Source organism: Oncorhynchus gorbuscha, linkage group LG12 (assembly GCF_021184085.1).
Source record: "Oncorhynchus gorbuscha isolate QuinsamMale2020 ecotype Even-year linkage group LG12, OgorEven_v1.0, whole genome shotgun sequence".
Lineage (NCBI taxonomy): Eukaryota > Metazoa > Chordata > Actinopteri > Salmoniformes > Salmonidae > Oncorhynchus > Oncorhynchus gorbuscha.
In genome coordinates, this window is record NC_060184.1 from 25,816,565 (window position 1) to 25,840,391 (window position 23,827).

A 23,827-nucleotide genomic window follows, 5' to 3' on the forward strand; every position below is an offset into this window, starting at 1 on the left:
GCAGAAGTCTATAAATCCTTTGGTATGAAATGAACTGTCTGTGTGGCTGAAGAGTCTTTCACATTTCTCAGTGGTCAGTCTGCATTTAGTAGAAGCCTTGCCAATTACTACTGTGAATGTATCCATCCATTCATTATAACATTTTAGAGACGCCTGCAGTCATGTCATCAAGATAGACCATACATGCTGTAGATAATTGATTGGGACAATAATTCCCTAAATGTTCCCCCTTTTATTGAGTTAGTGAATGATAATGGCTTGCTTCAAACGTATTTAATTTTTTAAAGTTATGAGACGAAGATGTAATGAGGTTAGTGAGTATTTACCCACATTATAGGGAAGAGAGGGTACACTCTATAACAATGTCATGACATGAGCTAACAAACAATAATAATAAAACTGTACATATTATAGTTGGATTAAGTGATTTGATTATTTTATTTAATCAATTAAGCATTGAATTGCATGAATCCATTGGTAATAGCCAGTGTATTAAATGTTTTAGATTAGGGACTAAGAAACCAAAAACCTTTAAATGGTTTCTTTTTTTCTGGTAAAGTATAAGTAAGTTCCCACATGGTCAAGTCCAGGTACTGGTAAACCAGTTTGGTTAACCAAAACACACGTGATAAGAGGTTTGGTAACCACATTTATCAGAAGCAAAGGGAAATGGTCTCATTGGGAAAGGGATATGCAATTTATGTTCAATGTATTATACGAAACATGTAAACAGGAAAAGCAACTTGAACATCTGAAACAAAGCTCATTACGTAAGCCTATAATTATTAAATTACAACTTCATTCAAACTGTACAAAAACAATTGACTCCGAGAATAAAAAGGACAGATGAGGACATATAATCTGACCTGTTAACTCTGTTTACAAGTCTCCCACGTTGGTTTGTCTCTGTGGTCCGTGCATGGTATGTTGGCTATCTGGGCAGACAGGAGGGGACCCCTACATCCTTGGGTCCCAACGTCCCTGATCCCAGGTTGGCAACACAGTGCATGATGGGACAGAGAGGCTCATGGGCCTTGAGGGCCTCCGTTAGACGCCTCTGCTCCTCAGACAGAAACTGCACATCCTTCTTCAGCTGTCTGTTCTTCTGCTCCAGACACTCATGTGCCTGTATAGGACAAACTGGGCTCAGTTACTTTATAGTCTTACTTTCTGAGTAGAGTACAATATTAATCTACTTCAGGGATGGGCAACTGCCGCATGAAGGTGCTCAGATCTATTCCGCCCCCCAACCCCCATTTCTTACATATGGCAAAATATGTAGAATTGCAGGAAATTAGCTTTAAAACAGCCAATTGTCCTCTCCCCTCCATTGCAAAATGAGTAGAATTGCATGAAATTACACTGAACAAAATATAAACGCAAAATGTAAAATGTTGGTCCCAGAATTTTTGCATAAGCACAAAAAGCAAATTTGTCTCAGATTTTGTGCACACATTATTTTTTACATCCCTGTTAGTGCGCATTTCTCCTTTGCCAAGATAATCCATCCAACTGACAGCTGTGGCATATCAAGAAGCTGATTAAATTGCATGATCATTACACAGGTGCACCTTGTGCTGGGGACAATAAAAGTCCACCCTAAAATGTGCAGTTTTGTCACACAACACAATGCACCAGATGTCTCAATTGGCATGCTGACTGCAGCATTGTCCACCAGAGCTGTTGCCAGAGAACTGAATGTTAATTTTTCAACCATAAGCCGCCTCAAATGTTGTTTTAGAGAATTTGACAGTACATCCAATCGGCCTCACAACCGCAGACCACGTGTAACCACGCCAGCCCAGGACCTCCACATCCGGCTTCTTCACCTGTGGGATCGTCTGAGACCAGCCACCCGGAAAGCTGATGAAACTGTGGGTTTGTACAACTGAAGAATTTCTGCACAAGCTGTTAGAAACCTTCTTACAGAAGCTCATCTGCATGCTAGTAGTCCTCACCAGGGTCTTGACCTGAATGCAGTTTGACTTCGTAACTGACTTCAGTGGGCAAATACTCCCCTTCTATGGCCACTGGCACGTTGGAGAAGTGTGCTCTTCACGGATGAATCCCGGATTCAACTGTAGCGGGCAGATGGCAGACAGCTGATGTTGTGAGCAATGTTCCATGGTGGCGGTGGGGTTATGTTATGGGCTGGCAGAAGCTATGGATAATGTAGTTTATGGCAATTTGGGATGGCAATTTGAATGCACAGAGATACTGTACCATGACAAGATCCCTTGTCGCTTGAAACTTGTCATTTGAAACTTGAAAAGATCCTGAGGCCCATTGTCGTGCTATTCATCCGCCGCCATCATCTCATGTTTCGGCATGATAATGCCCCATGTCGCAAGGATCTGTACACAATTCCTGGAAACTGTCCCAGTTCTTCCATGGCCTGCATACTCACCAGACATGTCACCCATTGAGCATGTTTGGAATGCTCTGGATCAACGTGTACAACAGTGTGCTCCTGTTCCCGCCAATATCCAGCAACATTGCACAGCCATTGAATAGGAGTGGGACAAAATTCCACAGGCCACAATCAACAGCCTATGTGAAGAAGATGTGTTGCGTTGCATGAGGCAAATGGTGGTCACACCAGATACTGACTGGCTTTCTGATCCACGCCCCTACCTTTTTTTAAGGTATCTGTGACTAACAGATTTACTGATTTCCTTATATGAACTGTAACTCTGTAGAAATTGTTGCGTTTATATTTTTGTTCAGTATAGTTCTAAAATTGTTAAACCATCTCTCCGCCCCATGACAAAATGTATAGAATTGCAGAAATCTTGGTTTAAAACGGCAACATTTTATCTACATCACATGGCAAAATGTGTAGAATTGCACAAAATAAACTCTAAAACTTAAAAAATGTATCTCTGCTGTCAAGGGGGAGGGGCACTAAAATGATTTGCTTGCAGTTCGGTGGGTGGGGGGGTACACAGACCCGCGAGCCACTGCGGCCCCTCATGATGAGTTCAGCTTTTTTTGTGGTCCCCACCCCCTTCAAAGTTGCCAAAATTCCTGATCTACTTGATCAAGAGAATGAGTGTGACATTGAAAGCTGTGTCATTACCGTCATATAACAGAAAATGTTAGACTATGCCAAAATAGGAGTTGTGTGATGATGAGGAGTCTGTTGTGCATGCACTGACCCACCTCATGCAGCTCATCTGCTCTTTGTGTCTTCTTTTTTCGGCTGTTCTTCGCTGCCACCCTGTTCTTTTCCCTTCTTTTTAGCCTCCTGTCTTCATCACCATCATCACCAGAGCTCTGCAGCTGAGTACAGTTGGTCTGTATTACGTTTGTCACTATTAGAATATCACATACAAGCTGTTGCTCTTTAGCGTTGACTGATCTCTGTGTGCACTCAACACAAAGTTGCTGGTGTAGATTATATTTGATCATACAAAATGTCAAACAATATAAAATTACAAGTGAAAATTAACAAGTGGTAACCAAATAGGCCTAATACCAGTTGTGGAATAAGTACCCAATTGTCATACTTGAGTAAAAGTAAAGATACCTTAATAGAAAATGACTCAAGTAAAAGTGAAAGTCACCCAGTAAAATACTACTTGAGTAAAAGTCTAAAAGTATTTGGTTTTAAATATACTACTGTCATGTTTGTCATTTATTATCATGTCTTGTCCCTGTGCTCCCCATTCTGTTCGTTTCCCTCTGCTGGTCTTATTGGGTTCTTTCCCTCTTTCTATCCCTCTCTCTCCCCCTCCCCCTCTCACTCTCTCGCTCTCTCTTCTCTCTATCGTTCCGTTCCTGCTCCCAGCTGTTCCTATTCCCCTAATCATCATTTAGTCTTCCCACACCTGTTCCCGATCCTTTCCCCTGATTAGAGTCCCTATTTATTCCTTTGTGTTCCGTTCCTGTCCCGTCGGTTCCTTGTTTTGTATTCACCATGCTGTGATTGTGTTTCGCCCTGTCCTGTCGTGTTTTTTGCCTTCATCAGATGCTGCGTGTGAGCAGGTGTCTCGGTCCACTACGGCCTGCGCCTACCCGAAGCGACCTGCAGTCTGTGGCCGCTTCTCCAGTTATTCCCCTCTACAGACTAGAGGATTTCTGTTATTCCCTGTTTGGACTTAAATAAACTCTGTTTCTGTTAAGTCGCTTTTGGGTCCTCTTTCACCTGCATGACAGAAGGAACCGACCAAGGAATGGACCCAGCGACTTCAGACGCTCGTTACACTGCCGTCGAGATCCAGGAGCCATGCTCGGCAGACACGAGCAGGAATTGTCTGCTGCTCGCCATGCCGTGGAGAACCTGGCCGCTCAGGTTTCCGACCTCTCTGGACAGTTCCAGAGTCTACGTCTCGTGCCACCTGTTACTTCCTGGCCTGCCGAGTCTCCAGAACCTAGGGTTAATAACCCACCTTGCTACTCCGGGCAGCCCACTGAGTGCCGCTCCTTTCTCACGCAGTGTGAGATTGTGTTCTCTCTCCAACCCAACACATACTCTAGAGAGAGAGCTCGGGTTGCTTACGTCATTTCACTCCTTACTGGCCGGGCTCGAGAATGGGGCACAGCTATCTGGGAGGCAAGGGCTGATTGCTCTAACAAGTTCCAGAACTTTAAAGAGGAGATGATTCGGGTTTTTGACCGTTCAGTTTTTGGTAGGGAGGCTTCTAGGGCCCTGGCTTCCTTATGCCAAGGTGAACGGTCCATAACGGATTATTCTATTGAGTTTCGCACTCTTGCTGCCTCTAGTGAGTGGAACGAGCCGGCGCTGCTCGCTCGTTTTCTGGAGGGACTCCACGCAGTGGTTAAGGATGAGATTCTCTCCCGGGAGGTTCCATCAGATGTGGACTCTTTGATTGCTCTCGCCATCCGCATAGAACGACGGGTAGATCTTCGTCACCGGGCTCGTGGAAGAGAGCTCGCATCAACGGTGTTTCCCTGCTCCGCATCGCAACCATCTCCCTCCTCTGGCTTTGAGACTGAGCCCATGCAGCTGGGAGGGATTCGCATCTCGACTAAGGAGAGGGAACGGAGGATCACCAACCACCTGTGCCTCTATTGCGGAGTTGCTGGACATTTTGTTAATTCATGTCCAGTAAGAGGCCAGAGCCCATCAGTAAGCGGAGGGCTACTGGTGAGCGCTACTACTCAGGTCCCTTCATCTAGATCTTGTACTACTATGTCGGTCCATCTACGCTGGACCGGTTCGGGTGCTACATGCAGTGCCTTGATTGACTCTGGGGCTGAGGGTTGTTTCATGGACGAAGCATGGGTTCGGAAACATAACATTCCTTTCAGACCGTTAGACAGGCCTACGCCCATGTTTGCCTTAGATGGTAGTCATCTTCCCAGTATCAAGTTTGAGACACTACCTTTAACTCTCACAGTATCTGGTAACCACAGTGAGACTATTTCTTTTTTGATTTTCCGTTCACCGTTTACACCTGTTGTTTTGGGTCATCCCTGGCTAGTATGTCATAATCCTTCTATTAATTGGTCTAGTAATTCTATCCTATCCTGGAACGTTTCTTGTCATGTGAAGTGTTTAATGTCTGCCATCCCTCCCGTTTCTTCTGTCCCTACTTCTCAGGAGGAACCTGGCGATTTGACAGGAGTGCCGGAGGAATATCATGATCTGCGCACGGTCTTCAGTCGGTCCCGAGCCAACTCCCTTCCTCCTCACCGGTCGTATGATTGTAGTATTGATCTCCTTCCGGGGACCACTCCTCCTCGAGGTAGACTATACTCTCTGTCGGCTCCCGAACGTAAGGCTCTCGAGGATTATTTGTCTGTGTCTCTTGACGCCGGTACCATAGTGCCTTCTTCTTCTCCGGCCGGGGCGGGGTTCTTTTTGTTAAGAAGAAGGACGGTACTCTGCGCCCCTGCGTGGATTATCGAGGGCTGAATGACATAACGGTTAAGAATCGTTATCCGCTTCCCCTTATGTCATCAGCCTTCGAGATTCTGCAGGGAGCCAGGTGCTTTACTAAGTTGGACCTTCGTAACGCTTACCATCTCGTGCGCATCAGAGAGGGGGACGAGTGGAAAACGGCGTTTAACACTCCGTTAGGGCATTTTGAGTACCGGGTTCTGCCGTTCGGTCTCGCCAATGCGCCAGCTGTTTTTCAGGCATTAGTTAATGATGTTCTGAGAGACATGCTGAACATTTTTGTTTTTGTCTATCTTGACGATATCCTGATTTTTCTCCGTCACTCGAGATTCATGTTCAGCACGTTCGACGTGTTCTACAGCGCCTTTTAGAGAATTGTCTCTACGTAAAGGCTGAGAAGTGCTCTTTTCATGTCTCCTCCGTTACTTTTCTCGGTTCCGTTATTTCCGCTGAAGGCATTCAGATGGATTCCGCTAAGGTCCAAGCTGTCAGTGATTGGCCCGTTCCAAGGTCACGTGTCGAGTTGCAGCGCTTTTTAGGTTTCGCTAATTTCTATCGGCGTTTCATTCGTAATTTCGGTCAAGTTGCTGCCCCTCTCACAGCTCTTACTTCTGTCAAGACGTGTTTTAAGTGGTCCGGTTCCGCCCAGGGAGCTTTTGATCTTCTAAAAGAACGTTTTACGTCCGCTCCTATCCTCGTTACTCCTGACGTCACTAGACAATTCATTGTCGAGGTTGACGCTTCAGAGGTAGGCGTGGGAGCCATTCTATCCCAGCGCTTCCAGTCTGACGATAAGGTTCATCCTTGCGCTTATTTTTCTCATCGCCTGTCGCCATCTGAGCGCAACTATGATGTGGGTAACCGTGAACTGCTCGCCATCCGCTTAGCCCTAGGCGAATGGCGACAGTGGTTGGAGGGGGCGACCGTTCCTTTTGTCGTTTGGACAGACCATAAGAACCTTGAGTACATCCGTTCTGCCAAACGACTTAATGTCCGTCAAGCTCGTTGGGCGTTGTTTTTCGCTCGTTTCGAGTTTGTGATTTCTTACCGTCCGGGTAGCAAGAACACCAAGCCTGATGCCTTATCCCGTCTGTTTAGTTCTTCTGTGGCTTCTACTGATCCCGAGGGGATTCTTCCTTATGGGCGTGTTGTCGGGTTAACAGTCTGGGGAATTGAAAGACAGGTTAAGCAAGCACTCACGCACACTGCGTCGCCGCCGCGCTTGTCCTAGTAACCTCCTTTTCGTTCCTGTTTCCACTCGTCTGGCTGTTCTTCAGTGGGCTCACTCTGCCAAGTTAGCTGGTCATCCCGGTGTTCGAGGCACTCTTGCGTCTATTCGCCAGCGCTTTTGGTGGCCGACTCAGGAGCGTGACACGCGCCGTTTCGTGGCTGCTTGTTCGGACTGCGCGCAGACTAAGTCGGGTAACTCTCCTCCTGCCGGTCGTCTCAGACCGCTCCCCATTCCTTCTCGACCATGGTCTCACATTGCCTTAGACTTCATTACCGGTCTGCCTTTGTCTGCGGGGAAGACTGTGATTCTGACGGTTGTCGATAGGTTCTCTAAGGCGGCACATTTCATTCCCTCGCTAAACTTCCTTCCGCTAAGGAGACGGCACAAATCATTATTGAGAATGTATTCAGAATTCATGGCCTCCCGTTAGACGCCGTTTCAGACAGAGGCCCGCAATTCACGTCACAGTTTTGGAGGGAGTTCTGTCGTTTGATTGGTGCGTCCGTCAGTCTCTCTTCCGGGTTTCATCCCCAGTCTAACGGTCAAGCAGAGAGGGCCAATCAGACGATTGGTCGCATACTACGCAGCCTTTCTTTCAGAAACCCTGCGTCTTGGGCAGAACAGCTCCCCTGGGCAGAATACGCTCACAATTCGCTTCCTTCGTCTGCTACCGGGTTATCTCCGTTTCAGAGTAGTCTGGGTTACCAGCCTCCTCTGTTCTCATCCCAGCTTGCCGAGTCCAGCGTTCCCTCCGCTCAAGCGTTTGTCCAACGTTGTGAGCGCACCTGGAGGAGGGTGAGGTCTGCACTTTGCCGTTACAGGGCACAGACGGTGAGAGCCGCCAATAAACGCAGGATTAAGAGTCCAAGGTATTGTTGCGGCCAGAGAGTGTGGCTTTCCACTCGCAACCTTCCTCTTACGACAGCTTCTCGTAAGTTGACTCCGCGGTTCATTGGTCCGTTCCGTGTCTCCCAGGTCGTCAATCCTGTCGCTGTGCGACTGCTTCTTCCGCGACATCTTCGTCGCGTCCATCCTGTCTTCCATGTCTCCTGTGTTAAGCCCTTTCTTCGCACCCCCGTTCGTCTTCCCTCCCCCCTCCCGTCCTTGTCGAGAGCTCACCTATTTACAAGGTACATAAGATCATGGACATGCGTTCTCGGGGACGGGGTCACCAATACTTAGTGGATTGGGAGGGTTACGGTCCTGAGGAGAGGAGTTGGGTTCCGTCTCGGGACGTGCTGGACCGTTCACTCATCGATGATTTCCTCCGTTGCCGCCAGGATTCCTCCTCGAGTGCGCCAGGGGCGCTCGGTGAGTGGGGGGGTACTGTCATGTTTGTCATTTATTATCATGTCTTGTCCCTGTGCTCCCCATTCTGTTCGTTTCCCTCTGCTGGTCTTATTGGGTTCTTTCCCTCTTTCTATCCCTCTCTCTCCCCCTCCCCCTCTCACTCTCTCGCTCTCTCTTCTCTCTATCGTTCCGTTCCTGCTCCCAGCTGTTCCTATTCCCCTAATCATCATTTAGTCTTCCCACACCTGTTCCCGATCCTTTCCCCTGATTAGAGTCCCTATTTATTCCTTTGTGTTCCGTTCCTGTCCCGTCGGTTCCTTGTTTTGTATTCACCATGCTGTGATTGTGTTTCGCCCTGTCCTGTCGTGTTTTTTGCCTTCATCAGATGCTGCGTGTGAGCAGGTGTCTCGGTCCACTACGGCCTGCGCCTACCCGAAGCGACCTGCAGTCTGTGGCCGCTTCTCCAGTTATTCCCCTCTACAGACTAGAGGATTTCTGTTATTCCCTGTTTGGACTTAAATAAACTCTGTTTCTGTTAAGTCGCTTTTGGGTCCTCTTTCACCTGCATGACAACTACTAAGTAAAAGTATAAATAATGTCAAATTCCTTATATTAAGCAAACCAGATTGTATTGTTATTTATGGACAGCCAGTGGCACACTCCAACACTCTGGCATCATTTACAAATGTAGCACGTGTGTTTAGTGAGTCGGCCAGATTAGCAGCAGTAGGGATGACCAAGGATGTTTTCTTGATAAGTGTGTGAATTGGGACATTTTCCTGTCCTGCTAAGCATTCAAAATGTAACAAGTATTTCTGGGTGTCAGAAAAATGTATGGAATAAAAAGTACATCATTTTTCTTCAGGAATGTAGTGAATTAAATGTTGTCAAAAATATAAATAGTAAAGTAAATATACCCATAAAAACAACTTAAGTAGTACTTTAAAGTATGTTTATTTAAGTACTTTACACCACTGCCTAATACATTATTAAAGTAATTAAAGTCTAATTATGCTATTTAACACTTACCTCACATATTTCAAGTAATAACATGTTTTGATTCTTGCTGTGTAGAAAGCTGCCAGAAATATCGCTGTCAGACATCACTGATGCGATAACAATGCATTGATAGATTACTTAAATACAAAACGTCAAAACAAGTCCTCTTCGAATTTTATTTCAGATAGCAAGATCCAAGGTATGTACAAGTGAGACCGGGCGTATACGAGACAGTTTCACTTGTTCAAACTGCACTTGCCGCTTTTCAATGTTTATTTTAAGTCACGTGCTAAAAAGCGTCAGATGCCCTTGAGTGTTCAACCAGCAACAGAATAAAGTGCGCTCTAAAAAGCTGTTTTGGACAAGCGGAAAATATCCTATACGTTTACTGTACCTGTATAATACTACTTGAATTGTTGCAAATAGATGTAGGCTTGTTATATATAATATATTATTGTGTCATACATTTAATTTACATTTTAGACCAGACAGGGTCCATCAACAGTCCACAATGACTTTAATAAATGAAGGTCAGTCAATACGGAACATTTCAAGAACTTTTAAAGTTTCTTCAAGTGCAGTCGCAAAACCCATCAAGCGCTATGATGAATTTGGCTCTCATGAGGACCGCCACAGGAAAGGAAGACCCAGAGTTACCTCTGTTGCAGAGGATAAATTCATTAGAGTTAACTGTACCTCAGATTGCAGCCCAAATAAATGCTTCTCAGAGTTCAAGTAATACATCTCAACATCAACTGTTCAGAGGAGACTGCACGAATCAGGCCTTCATGGTTGAATTTCTGCAGAGACCACTACTAAAGGACACCAATAACAAGAAGAGTTGCTTGGGCCAAGAAACACGAGCAGTGGACATTAGACCGGTAGAAATCTGTCCTTTGGTCTGATGAATCCAAATTCAAGATTTTTGGTTCCAGCCGTCTTTCAGATGCAGAGTAGGTGAACGGATGATCTCTGCATGTGTGGTGCCCACTGTGAAGCAAGGAGGTGGTGTGACGGTGCTTTGCTGGTGACACTGATTTGTTTAGAATTCAAGAGGACCATGACCTAACACACCTTCAGGCTGCTTAAGGCCTATTTGATCAAGGAGTGAGAGTGCTTTATCTGATGACCTGCTCTCCAAAATCACCCGACCTCAACCCAATTGAGATGAGTTGGTCCAAGACTGTTGGAAAAGCATTCCAGGTGAAGCTGGTTTTGAGAATGTCATGTGTGTACAAAGCTGTCATCAAGGCAAAGGGTGGCTACTTTTGAAGAATCTGAAATATAAAATATATTTAGATTTTTTTAACACTTTTGTAGTTACGACATGATTCCATGTGTTATTTCATAGTTTGTGTCTACACTATTATTCTACAATGTAGAATGAGGTGTCCAAACTTCTGACAGGTACTGTATATTTCCACACTATGAGGTTGGAATAATACTGTAAAAATGGTGCCCTTTTAGTGTGAGAGCAGTTTGGTAGAATGGAGTTTTGGACTGTCTGATGACATCACTGAGCAGTAAATTGGTTAATAGACCAATAAGATAGCTCCAAACCTCTCTGCCAATTACTCAGACCACCGCCACAGTCCTAACATTTTAATTGAATACAATCACACTAAGGTACTGCATTGTTACCCAGTAATTATTTGATATTGAGAAAAAAAACATTTTTAAACAGCTGCATTGGATCTTTAAACCTGGCTGTTACAGCTGGTTTAAGTAGCCTTTATTCACATAAGCCTACAACCTGTGCGTTTTCAACTGTGACAAATGCCAAACGGCAAAGGGGGAAAAAAAGAACACCCAATCAAAAATATATATTTTCTCATCTAAAGCCATTTAAATATACAGTATAAAAACAATGTACACTACTATTGGGTGCATTTCCCATTATCCATCATGTGAGGGCAGTATTGTATCACAGACTGCTGCAAACATAGGCCTTATCACTGTGGGGAGTACTACAGTATTGCATCCTTCCAATCACAAATAAGAGTACATGTTCCATGATCAGGAAGCATTTATGTGGCATATATTTCACTCAGGTTTGTCATTGCTGTTACAAATGGCTGGCCTCTTTAGACCAGGAGCATAGTTGTTTCTGAGCTCTGTTTGCTCCATGGCTCTCTTAATGGGTGGTCTGGTCATACTAGCTGTCTTTCCCTCTCCATTGGGCCTGCTGCCCATCACCTCCCTGAACACCTCCAGGGACTCCGCTGTGGGACACATGTTCAGCACCTGTCCCAGGCCCTCGGCCCTCTGCTGCACTACCTGGAGAGACTGGACAGCAGAGAAACATCAGTCATTCAAGACCATGGTCAAAGAATTAAACATAAACTTGTGTTGCATAGAAAAGGGTGTAGTGGGTGGAAAATAACAGAAAGCTACATAGACTGTCCTGTTACCTTCATTACTGCGCTGGCTTGCTTAAACATACGAGGTGCAGCATCCAATAAGGTGGTCATGATGGTTTCTGAACAGGGGAAAGTTCACCGACTATCAATCAAAATCACGGGAACATAACATTTCATGTTCCAGTGTCATGCAAAGCATGACATTTCCAGTACACTATTCTGTAAGCGTTTGAGTTGATTAGATCTGATTGGGCTAAATGCTTGCCTTGTACTGGGTCCTTTCCCATTTCTTGTGGCTTCACTACTTCTTCATACATTCCCTAAAAATAGAGCATACTTTCATTTTGTGAACACATGGTACATGCTATATTTTTAAATGTATGAAATTTCAAACTGCAGTATGAAGTATGAGAGTGACAATCATGGCTATGCAAAAGTAATGCTTCCATTTTCAATGGGACCACTCAATCAGACATAATCCATAAATTCAGACAAACGTGAAACCAACCATGAGTTTACGCTCCGCCTTTAGTGACCGTACGACATAGGGGAGGATCTCTTTAGGACCTTTACGTCGTTTCCGAGAAGTTCCCACAATGTTCTCATCCAGCAGGTCGTCAAGTGCACTGCATTCATCTTCTAAGAAGTGACATTATACTGTTGTAAAGCAATTTAAAAGTCTTTCTGAATTACATTTATTTTAATAGCATAAATATGGGAACTAAACATCTACCTATCGTACCAATAATTGTCATTAGACTGAGCAACAAACTCATCCAGTTCAATCTTTACTTGATATCAACTCACCGATGACACCAAGTTCCTCCTCCCTCACTGAATAATCTTTACATTGATGTCCTATTGTGCCTTGAGCTGCTTAATAAGAATCAAAACGATCTGTGCCCACATTTACAGCAGGCTACATTTATAAAAGTTTAATATCACATGCAGCTAGCAAGAATAGATGGTTTCCAAAAACAGCCAAATTATGGAGTTACTGGTGCATTTAACAGATATTCTGGTTTACTATAAAACATGTTCACTATCTTCAAAACAACTGATCAAACTGGATAATAAACTCATTGCAGTGTGGTTGATAGTACACAGATATGTCTTCTTTTCAACTGAAAGGCAATAGATGTATAAAATAATAATAATGTAATAGGAGACAGGAGATATGCTCACCCTCTTCATCAGGAGCCTCCTCCCACGTCTGATTATTGATCAACACGTTTTCTTGAACAGCAGTCTCGAAGTTCTAAAAATCAAGATATCAAGTGAAATTGAGACTCCTCCATATAACGTTGCCACGAGCAGCAGGATGAACTGCAGATATTGCAGAATAATGCAAAGCATTCTTTTTTAATTTAACATTTCATTAGGCAAGTCATTCACACCAATGATGTGTATAAACCTGGTTGCTGATGCTATGTATTGGCCATTGAGAGGCTTTGAAGTAACCAGTCGGCCATATTGGAATTTCCCAGTCGTCCTCCAAGGGAATGCATTTAATTCTACAGTATTTCAATTAAATGTTTCATGGACAAAGGTACATGTATTGAATTTAAAGAAATAAATATATATAGTTTACATTGGGCACAGTAACATTAGTCATCTCTAAAACATTTTTTTTTTAAACTGGGTGGTTTGATCCCTGAATTCTGATTGGCTGAAGGCCATGGTATATCAGACCTTATACCACAGATATGACAAAACATTTAGTTTTACTGCCCTAATTACATTGGTAACCAGTTTATAATAGCAATAAGGCTCCTCAGGGGTTTGTGATATTTGGCCAATATGTCACCGCTAATGGCTGTTCTTAGGCACGACGCAACGAGGGCCTTACTGCTTAAGTTACATTTAAGGAAAAGTTATTTGCGGTTTCTTCATGTACTGCCGACTCAACATTTAACTTACCTAACTATAGAAACTTAGCTAACGCTAAGTATCACATCGCAAGCTGTATTTTGATTTGTCTCCGCAAGCTAGTAGTTATACATCTTACAAAAAAAAACTAGACAGACGTAAACAATCGATCGACTCACCGCCAGCAACTCTTCCTGTAACAGTTGCTTGGCTTCCTCGGATAGCTGAGGTTGGCCATTCAATACCTTCTTCAGTAGTTCTTTGTATTTCTTAATTTGTTCGACCACATTTTTTTTCGACGTAAACTTCACCCTATATTCTTCCTCTTCATTCAAGCAGATCTCCATCTTTTGCGCCAAATGTTTGAAATGATTCTGCAATGACCGGAACCGGAAATTAAATGTGTGGTTCTAGGCATAAAGGCGCGTAGGGAAACAAAACGGTGTAAAGAAAACGTTCCACCTCACATAATTCACTTTGAATTTCAACCCTATTATTTTTTGTCTATGGCTTCAATGGATGGTGGCTTGGTTGATTGCCATTGCCACATCACAGCCTGTGAATTTGCCGAGGTATGTGTACACAAATGAGTGGGTATGTAGCAAAAGGTCTGTGGTATGTAGGCTAATGTAACAGAAGCGGTTATTATTCAACTGTTTTGCAAGCGTGGGTGCTTATGTGTGCGGCCCACCAGAAGGCAGTCTCGCAACTAGGAAGCGTGAAAAATGGTCGCATCGAGTCCACAGCAATACTTGCAGACAGCTGACTATGCTATGACAATACATTATTTAAGGGTGAATGTTCAAAAGTGACAGTACAAAAGTGTGTGTCTATTCTGCAGGATTTAGAGGATGTGATCAAGAGGACCAGAGAGGTTAGTTATAGCTATTATATAATATATGTAAAATGTTTAATGGTATAAAGTTCATATGAATAAAATCTTGATTACTGTATTTATTAACAGTTGTATTGTAGTCTACATCAGATGTTGTGCCATTTCAGGCTGGAGTCAAAACACTTATTTCTGTCACTGAAGAGCCCAGTGAGTTTGAAAGAGTTATCCAGCTGTTTAAAAGGTTAGTATCATACACAACATATCTTATTTGCAGAACATAATAGCCCATATTCAGAAATGTCATAGATTTATAATAGCAAATTCTGTGCCTTGTGATACAGTGCCTTGCGAAAGTATTCGGCCCCCTTGAACTTTGCGACCTTTTGCCACATTTAAGGCTTCAAACATAAAGATATAAAACTGTATTCTTTTGTGAAGAATCAACAACAAGTGGGACACAATCATGAAGTGGAACGACATTTATTGGATATTTCAAACTTTTTTAACAAATCAAAAACTGAAAAATTGGGCGTGCAAAATTACTCAGCCCCCTTAAGTTAATACTTTGTAGCGCCACCTTTTGCAGCGATTACAGCTGTAAGTCGCTTGGGGTATGTCTCTATCAGTTTTGCACATCGAGAGACTGACATTTTTTCCCATTCCTCCTTGCAAAACAGCTTGAGCTCATTGAGGTTGGATGGAAAGCATTTGTGAACAGCAGTTTTCAGTTCTTTCCACAGATTCTCGATTGGATTCAGGTCTGGACTTTGACTTGGCCATTCTAACACCTGGATATGTTTATTTTTGAACCATTCCATTGTAGATTTTGCTTTATGTTTTGGATCATTGTCTTGTTGGAAGAAAAATCTCCGTCCCAGTCTCAGGTCTTTTGCAGACTCCATCAGGTTTTCTTCCAGAATGGTCCTGTATTTGGCTCCATCCATCTTCCCATCAATTTTAACCATCTTCCCTGTCCCTGCTGAAGAAAAGCAGGCCCAAACCATGATGCTGCCACCACCATGTTTGACAGTGGGGATGGTGTGTTCAGGGTGATGAGCTGTGTTGCTTTTACGCCAAACATAACGTTTTGCATTGTTGCCAAAAAGTTACATTTTGGTTTCATCAGACCAGAGCACCTTCTTCCACATGTTTGGTATCTCTCCCAGGTGGCTTGTGGCAAACTTTAAACGACACTTTTTATGGATATCTTTAAGAAATGGCTTTCTTCTTGCCACTCTTCCATAAAGGCCAGATTTGTGCAATATACGACTGATTGTTGTCCTATGGACAGAGTCTCCCACCTCAGGTGTAGATCTCTGCAGTTCATCCAGAGTGATCATGGGCCTCTTGGCTGCATCTCTGATCAGTCTTCTCCTTGTATGAGCTGAAAGTTTAGAGGGACGGCCAGGTCTTGGTAGATTTGCAGTGGTCTGATACTCCTTCCACTTCAATATTCTCGCTTGCACAGTGCTCATTGGGATGTTTAAAGCTTGGGAAATATTTTTGTATCCAAATCCGGCTTTAAACTTCTTCACAACAGTATCTCGGACCTGCCTGGTGTGTTCCTTGTTCTTCATGATGCTCTCTGCGCTTTTAACGGACCTCTGAGACTATCACAGTGCAGATGCATTTATACGGAGACTTGATTACACACAGGTGGATTGTATTTATCATCATTAGTCATTTAGGTCAACATTGGATCATTCAGAGATCCTCACTGAACTTCTGGAGAGAGTTTGCTGCACTGAAAGTAAAGGGGCTGAATAATTTTGCACGCCCAATTTTTCAGTTTTTGATTTGTGAGTTTGTTTTCTTCTCCAAGAGACATTTATCTGTTCTTGTAGTACATTGAGACACTGTGAAACTGTTTTATGAATGTTGTCTTTGAGTTACTCTTACTGTTGCTCTTTCAGCTACCCAGATCTAGTTGCACCATGTTTTGGAATCCACCCAGTCCAAGGCTGTGGGTCCCATGACCAGCACAGCGTGAAGATTCAGGTACAAACATTCACACACAGTTAGCAGACACACTCAATTAATAGACATCAAACACATGTCAGACGGTCAGCCTTATGTTAGATATTATGGTTATAAACTAAATGTAACTATAACATCATGTTGATGTTGTCTCAGGATGAGAGGAACAAGCATGCTGACTTTTCCCAAAACATCTCTTATTACAGGACTTGGAGCCTGCCTTGCCCTTGTTCCAGAAGTACAGAGATGACATTGTTGCAGTTGGAGAGGTATGTACTAGAGGTCGACCGATACAACAACAAAAAACGCCGATACCGATTATTGGAGGACCAAAAAAAGCCGATACTGATTAATCAGTTGATTTTTGAAATGTATTTGTAATAATGACAATTACAACAATACTGAATGAACACTTATTTTAACTTAATATAATACATCAATAAAATCAATTTAGCCTCAAATAAATCATGAAACATGTTTAATTTGGTTTAAATCATGCAAAAACAAAGTGTCGGAGAAGAAAGTAAAAGTGCAATATGTGCCAAGTAAGAAAGCTAACTTTTCAGTTCCTGGCTCAGAACATGAGAACATATGATAGCTGGTGGTTCCTTTTAACAAGAGTCTTCAATATTCCCAGGTAAGAAGTTTTAGGTTGTAGTTATTATACGAATTATAGGACTATTTATCTCTATACCATTTATATTTAATTAACCATTGACTATTGGATGTTCTTATAGGCACTATAGTATTGCCAGTGTAACAGTATGGCTTCCGTCCCTCTCAAATCAAATCAAATCAAATTCTATTTGTCACATACACATGGTTAGCAGATGTTAATGCGAGTGTAGCGAAATGCTTGTGCTTCTAGTTCCGACAATGCAGTGATAACCAACAAGTAATCTAACTAACAATTCCAAAACTACTGTCTTATACACAGTGTAAGGGGATAAGGAACATGTACATAAGGATATATGAATGAGTGATGGTACAGAGCAGCATACAGTAGATGGTATCGAGTACAGTATATACATATGAGATGAGTGTGTAGACAAAGTAAACAAAGTGGCATAGTTAAAGTGGCTAGTGATACATGTGTTACATAAGGATGCAGTCGATGATGTAGAGTACAGTATATACATATGCATATGAGATTAATAATGTAGGGTAAGTAACATTATATAAGGTAGCATTGTTTAAAGTGGCTAGTGATATATTTATATCATTTCCCATCAATTCCCATTATTAAAATGGCTGGAGTTGGGTCAGTGTCAATGACAGTGTGTTGGCAGCAGCCACTCAGTGTTAGTGGTGGCTGTTTAACAGTCTGATGGCCTTGAGATAGAAGCTGTTTTTCAGTCTCTCGGTCCCAGCTTTGATGCACCTGTACTGACCTCGCCTTCTGGATGATAGCGGGGTGAACAGGCAGTGGTTCGGGTGGTTGATGTCCTTGATGATCTTTATGGCCTTCCTGTAACAACGGGTGGTGTAGGTGTCCTGGAGGGCAGGTAGTTTGCCCCGGTGATGCGTTGTGCAGTCCTCACTACCCTCTGGAGAGCCTTACGGTTGAGGGCGGAGCAGTTGCCGTACCAGGCGGTGATACAGCCCGCCAGGATGCTCTCGATTGTGCATCTGTAGAAGTTTGTGAGTGCTTTTGGTGACAAGCCGAATTTCTTCAGCCTCCTGAGGTTGAATAGGCGCTGCTGCGCCTTCTTCACGACGCTGTCAGTGTGAGTGGACCAATTCAGTTTGTCTGTGATGTGTATGCCGAGGAACTTAAAACTAGCTACCCTCTCCACTACTGTTCCATCGATGTGGATAGGGGGTGTTCCCTCTGCTGTTTCCTGAAGTCCACAATCATCTCCTTAGTTTTGTTGACGTTGAGTGTGAGGTTATTTTCCTGACACCACACTCCGAGGGCCCTCACCTCCTCCCTGTAGGCCGTCTCGTCGTTGTTGGTAATCAAGCCTACCACTGTTGTGTCGTCCGCAAACTTGATGATTGAGTTGGAGGCGTGCGTGGCCACGCAGTCGTGGGTGAACAGGGAGTACAGGAGAGGGCTCAGAATGCACCCTTGTGGGGCCCCGTGTTGAGGATCAGCGGGGAGGAGATGTTGTTGCCTACCCTCACCACCTGGGGGCGGCCCGTCAGGAAGTCCAGTACCCAGTTGCACAGGGCGGGGTTGAGACCCAGGGTCTCGAGCTTGATGACGAGCTTGGAGGGTACTATGGTGTTGAATGCCGAGCTGTAGTCGATGAACAGCATTCTCACATAGGTATTCCTCTTGTCCAGGTGGGTTAGGGCAGTGTGCAGTGTGGTTGAGATTGCATCGTCTGTGGACCTATTTGGGCGGTAAGCAAATTGGAGTGTTGTTCTCCTCGCTCCTACCTGGGCTCGAACCAGGAACACATCGACAACAGCCACCCTCGAAGCAGCGTTACCCATGCAGAGCAAGGGGAACAACCACTCCTAAGTCTCAGAGCGAGTGACGTTTGAAACGCTATTAGTGCGCACCCCGCTAACTAGCTAGCCATTTCACATCAGTTACACCGGCCTAATCTCGGGAGTTGATAGGCTTGAAGTCATAAACAGCTGCTGGCAAACGTACGAAAGTGCTGTTTGATTGAATGCTTACGAGCTTGCTGCTGCCTACCATTGCTCAGCCAGACTGCTTTATCAAATCATAGACTTAATTATAACATATTAACAGACAGAAATATGAGCTTCAGGTCATTAATATGGTCGAATCCGGAAACTATCATCTCGAAAACAAGACGTTTATTTTTTCAGTGAAATACGGAACTGTTCTGTATTTTATCTAACGGGTGGCATCCATAAGTCTAAATATTCCTGTTACATTGCACAACCTTCAAATCAAATTTATTTATATAGCCCTTCGTACATCAGCTGATATCTCAAAGTGCTGTACAGAAACCCGGCCTAAAACCCCAAACAGCAAGCAATGCAGATGTAGAAGCACGGTGGCTAGGGAAAACTCCCTAGAAAGGCCAAAACCTAGGAAGAAACCTAGAGAGGAACCAGGCTATGTGGGGTGGCCAGTCCTCTTCTGGCTGTGCTGGGTGGAGATTATAACAAAACATGGCCAAGATGTTCAAATGTTCATAAATGACCAGCATGGTCAAATAATAATAATCACAGGCAGAACAGTTGAAACTGGAGCAGCAGCACAGCCAGGTGGACTGGGGACAGCAAAGAGTCATCATGTCTGGTAGTCCTGAGGCATGGTCCTAGGGCTCAGGTCCTCCAAGAAAGAGAGAGAGAATTAGAGAGAGCATACTTAAATTCAAACAGGACACCGGATAGGACAGGAGAAGTACTCCAGATATAACAAACTGACCCTAGCCCCCCGACACATAAACTACTGCAGCATAAATACTGGAGGCTGAGACAGGAGGAGTCAGGAGACACTGTGGTCCCATCCGATGACACCCCTGACAGGGCCAAACAGGAAGGATATAACCCCACCCACTTTGCCAAAGCACAGCCCCCACACCACTAGAGGGATATCTTCAACCACCAACTTACCATCCTGAGACAAGGCCAAGTATAGCCCACAAAGATCTCTGCCACGACACAACCCAAGGGGGGGGCGCCAACCCAGACAGGAAGGCCACGTCAGTGACTCAACCCACTCAAGTGACGCACCCCTCCTAGGGACGGTATGAAAGAGCCCTAGTAAGCCAGTGACTCAGCCCCTGTAATAGGGTTAGAGGCAGAGAATCCCAGTGGAAAGAGGGGAACCGGCCAGGTAGAGACAGCAAGGGCGGTTCGTTGCTCCAGAGCCTTTCCGTTCACCTTCACACTCCTGGGCCAGACTACACTCAATCATATGACCCACATATGACCCAGTAAAGACTTAAAGGTTGAGACCGAGTTTGCGTGTCTCACATGGGTAGGCAGACCATTCCATAAAAATGGAGCTCTATAAGAGAAAGCCCTGCCTCCAGCTGTTTGCTTAGAAATTCTAGGGACAATTAGGAGGCCTACTTCTTGTGACCGTAGCGTACGTGTAGGTATGTACGGCAGGACCAAATCAGAGAGATAGGTAGGAGCAAGCCCATGTAAGGCTTTGTAGGTTAGCAGTAAAACCTTGAAATCATCCCTTGCCTTGACAGGAAGCCAGTGTAGGGAGGCTAGCACTGGAGTAATATGATCACATTTTTTGGTTCTGGTCAGGATTCTAGCAGCTGTATTTAGCACTAACTGAAGTTTATTTAGTGCTTTATCCGGGTAGCCGGAAATGTTATGACATAATTATGGAAAATTCTGGCAAATTAGGCTGCCCAAACTGTTGCATATACACTGACTCTGCGTGCAATGAACGCAAGAGAAGTGACACAATTTCACCTGGTTAATGTTGCCTGCTAACCTGGATTTATTTTAGCTAAATATGCAGTTTTAAAAATATATACTTCAGTGTATTGATTTTAAGAAAGGCATTGATGTTCATTGTTCGGTACACATTGGAGCAACGATACGCACCGCACCGATTATATGCAACGCAGGACACGCTAGATAAACTAGTAATATCATCAACCATGTGTAGTTAACTAGTGATTATGATTGATTGATTGTTTTTTATAAGATATGTTTAATGCTAGCTACCAATTTACCTTGGCTTACTGCATTCGCGTAACAGGCAGTCTCCTCATGGAGTGCAATGTAATCAGGTGGTTAGAGCGTTGGACTAGTTAACTGTAAGGTGGCAAGATTGAATCCCCTGACAAGGTAAAAATCTGTCGTTCTGCCCCTGAACGAGACTGTTAACCCGCCGTTCCTAGGCCGTCATTGAAAATAGGAATGTGTTCTTAACTGACTTGCCTAGTTAAATAACAATTAAATAAGGTCTAAAATAAAAAATAAAACAATCGGCCAAATCTGTATTTTTGGACATGTTATGAAAACTCTAGTATATACTGTACTGTAGGCCTACTCATAGAATTGTATGGAAAAGCCAGTTATCACTTCTCTAGTCCTATGCAGCAGGTCTGTCTGGCCCCGCATCATGCTTACTCTTATGTAAACACACGTGTCATATCCTGTTGTAAAAACTGTGAAATGGTATGACTTCTGTAAAGCAAAAGGATTAGGTTTATTAAGCCTGAGCTCAGACTTGCTAAACTAAAAGTGCACGCTGCAACAATAACTTCTTAAATCACTAACAATTCACCCTGCCGGCTAATACCCTTAATGATATATATCCTTCGCAAGAGCTTTGGAAGGAATGCATGTCTGGCAGAAGCATTCTTTCACAAAGTTAATTTGGTGGAGCCCAGAGAGGCAGGTTTTAGGACTAAGTCAACCATGTCTCCCAGTCAGTAACAGTACAGAGTAAGCTAGTGGGGACAGGGTGTTCTAGCTGGACATTCCCAGAATGTGTTTTGTTTGGGATTGACTGTTGGCCTGGACTGGGAAAGCTTTGACTAACCGCCCACTGTTCAACTGGTTTCCATCAAGCTGCCCAGTGCCCATCTCAGATTTGTGCTGAGGGGCAATTCCATGATAATGGAATTACGCTGAGACTCTGATTTTTTTTCACCAAAAAGAAACCATTGATTTCAAATTTTCACAAACCATAAAACTCTATACACACAATGACTACTTTTAATCATTTCCACTGAACCTTTTAATTAAAAAAAATACAGGAAGAACTGTGTACATACAATGTTTTGTAACAGAATCAAACTGAGGGAGGGTTACCTTAATTCTGTTACCAAACTTTGCATCTGCAAAATGTTTCCAGTAATTTATTTATGTACTGTCTAAATTGTTCAAAGTAGTAATTGTGCATAGAGTTACATGGTTTGTTAAAGATTGAAATCAATGGTTTTTGTTTAGCATACATTCAGTCAATAGATAATCAATGCAATGATAATGTTTTTCTATTGCCCCTCTTCCTTTAAACAGTCTCTTTTTCTTCTTTTGATTGCAGATTGGTCTTGACTACACACCTTGGTATGCCCCCACCTCTCAGGAGAGAGAGGAACAGCTGACTGTTTTCACCAAGCAATTACAAATATCCAAGGATCTGGATTTGCCAGTGTGAGTTTATCGTGGATAGCCTTGGTGCATAGTACTGTGTGTGCTAGGAGAGACGTTACATTCATGTAATCAGACTGCGAGCAACTGCAACAAGCCATGTCCTTGGCAGGGACAAGAACAGGCTTTGCATGGAATGTCTCACTATAACTGGATATTAAGGATTATTATTATTTGTTACCACTATATTTCTCCTGACTCTTTCTTGTTGTGTGCATTTCCTCTTTGACGCAGGAACATCCATTCCCGATCAGCTGCAAAGGTCACCATAGCTACTCTGAAAGAACAGGGTGGGTGTCTTAAAATCAGGATTACATAAGAGGACAGCCTCATTGCTGAAGTGACTCATTTTTCATTTTTAGGAGGCTTTAACTATTTTGGCTATCCTATCAGGTATCACTTGTGCTTTGCTGCACAACTTTGCAGGGAAACCATCAGTGGCCATGGAAGGAGTGCAGGCAGGGTACTTCTTCTCCTTCCCTCCAGCTGTCTGTAGGAATGACCAGGTGAGCGATACAGTTGTTCATTAACCTGGTGTCATTCAGTAATCTCTCAGTACATTTTCTATAGGTATTGTGGAGTCACCAACAGTACTGTATGTCCTCATTGTTATGGGAATCCCTTATCTTTTCTATAGAAATACCTTATATTTTCTAACACCTTGATCATTGAACAAGCTTGTCTCAAGTTGTTCTTTTAAAGACTGGTGTAAAGCTTCTTTTACTGGGCCAGAAATGCTTACTATGCATTTCTGCAAAAAAAACTCTGAAACGGCCATATGGCGTGATAAAACCAGACATGATTTGTGGCGGTTGCTGTTGAGTCCCCTCATAATGACTGTGTTATTACTGTGTTATAACAGAAGGCCAAGCTGATCAAACAGATTCCATTAGAACACATCTGTCTGGAGACAGACTCTCCTGCCTTGGGACCAGAAAAACATGTGGGTCATCATTTGGAATGCATCATTATGCAAAGCAGCAACCTGATAGTTTTGTATAAGTGTTCTTATTCTAACGTCTCCCCTCTGCAGGTAAGGAATGAACCCAAGAACATTTCACTGGTCTGTGAGTACATTGCTCATGTCAAAGGAATCACACCTCAAATGGTAATTCATGCCACTACAGATAATGCCCTCAGACTGTTCCCCAAAATTAAGAGACTTGAGTGACGCGTTTTGTAATTAAATTAATGTTGTGTTATCTCATGCTGTGTCTCTGAAAATGAAATGGAATTGTGAAATAAAATGCTCAGTCAACAGGTGTTTTTGCATATGTGATGGACACTTCTATATATAATTTAAATGCCATTTATTTGAGAAATATTCCACTTGGTGCTGAAGG

The 23,827-nt window shown here is 43.4% G+C and overlaps 3 protein-coding genes across 5 annotated transcripts; 1 reads left to right on the forward strand and 2 right to left on the reverse strand.

Moving 5' to 3' along the window:
* Nucleotides 1-414: 414 nt before the first annotated feature.
* Nucleotides 415-10,014, reverse strand: batf3 (basic leucine zipper transcription factor, ATF-like 3). 2 transcript variants are annotated; one of them, XM_046293254.1, is made up of 3 exons: nt 9,417-10,014; nt 3,163-3,282; nt 415-1,126 (listed from the first exon to the last, which is right to left on the reverse strand). In XM_046293254.1, the coding sequence occupies exons 1-3, from the start codon at nt 9,489-9,491 to the stop codon at nt 932-934; spliced, it is 390 nt and encodes a 129-aa protein (XP_046149210.1). In that variant the 5' UTR covers nt 9,492-10,014; the 3' UTR covers nt 415-931. The 2 variants fall into 2 exon arrangements, with proteins under 2 accessions (XP_046149210.1, XP_046149209.1); XM_046293253.1 differs by having other exon boundaries at nt 3,163-3,297.
* Nucleotides 10,015-11,071: 1,057 nt separating this feature from the next.
* On the reverse strand, nt 11,072-14,025 carry nsl1 (NSL1 component of MIS12 kinetochore complex). Of its 2 annotated transcripts, XM_046291628.1 has the most exons (7): nt 13,795-14,025; nt 12,932-13,004; nt 12,554-12,619; nt 12,255-12,385; nt 12,012-12,066; nt 11,798-11,865; nt 11,072-11,672 (listed from the first exon to the last, which is right to left on the reverse strand). In XM_046291628.1, the coding sequence occupies exons 1-7, from the start codon at nt 13,960-13,962 to the stop codon at nt 11,430-11,432; spliced, it is 804 nt and encodes a 267-aa protein (XP_046147584.1). In that variant the 5' UTR covers nt 13,963-14,025; the 3' UTR covers nt 11,072-11,429. The 2 variants fall into 2 exon arrangements, with proteins under 2 accessions (XP_046147584.1, XP_046147585.1); XM_046291629.1 differs by lacking the exon at nt 12,554-12,619 and having other exon boundaries at nt 13,795-14,022.
* A 34-nt stretch (nt 14,026-14,059) lies between these two features.
* On the forward strand, nt 14,060-23,746 carry tatdn3 (TatD DNase domain containing 3). The gene is made up of 10 exons (XM_046291626.1): nt 14,060-14,187; nt 14,457-14,489; nt 14,618-14,691; nt 16,364-16,448; nt 16,634-16,696; nt 22,378-22,487; nt 22,719-22,774; nt 22,878-22,990; nt 23,347-23,427; nt 23,518-23,746. The coding sequence occupies exons 1-10, from the start codon at nt 14,122-14,124 to the stop codon at nt 23,653-23,655; spliced, it is 819 nt and encodes a 272-aa protein (XP_046147582.1). The 5' UTR covers nt 14,060-14,121; the 3' UTR covers nt 23,656-23,746.
* The last annotated feature ends 81 nt before the right edge of the window (nt 23,747-23,827 follow it).

Bases quoted from the DNA above. Each gene is read 5' to 3' on its own strand.
- batf3 (XM_046293253.1), bottom strand. From the start codon at position 9,491: ATGTCTGACAGCGATATTTCTGGCAGCTTTCTACACAGCAAGAATCAA. The intron at 3,298-9,416 runs GTAAGTGTTAAA...AACGTAATACAG, and splicing joins TATTACTTGAAATATGTGAG to ACCAACTGTACTCAGCTGCA. The intron at 1,127-3,162 runs GTGGGTCAGTGC...TGTCCTATACAG, and splicing joins GAGCAGATGAGCTGCATGAG to GCACATGAGTGTCTGGAGCA.
- nsl1 (XM_046291628.1), bottom strand. From the start codon at position 13,962: ATGGAGATCTGCTTGAATGAAGAGGAAGAATATAGGGTGAAGTTTACG. The intron at 11,866-12,011 runs GCAAGCATTTAG...TCCCCTGTTCAG, and splicing joins GGGAAAGGACCCAGTACAAG to AAACCATCATGACCACCTTA. The intron at 11,673-11,797 runs GTAACAGGACAG...TCTGCTGTCCAG, and splicing joins AAGCCAGCGCAGTAATGAAG to TCTCTCCAGGTAGTGCAGCA.
- tatdn3 (XM_046291626.1), top strand. From the start codon at position 14,122: ATGGCTTCAATGGATGGTGGCTTGGTTGATTGCCATTGCCACATCACA. The intron at 14,188-14,456 runs GTATGTGTACAC...TCTATTCTGCAG, and splicing joins CAGCCTGTGAATTTGCCGAG to GATTTAGAGGATGTGATCAA. The intron at 22,488-22,718 runs GTGAGTTTATCG...TCTTTGACGCAG, and splicing joins AAGGATCTGGATTTGCCAGT to GAACATCCATTCCCGATCAG.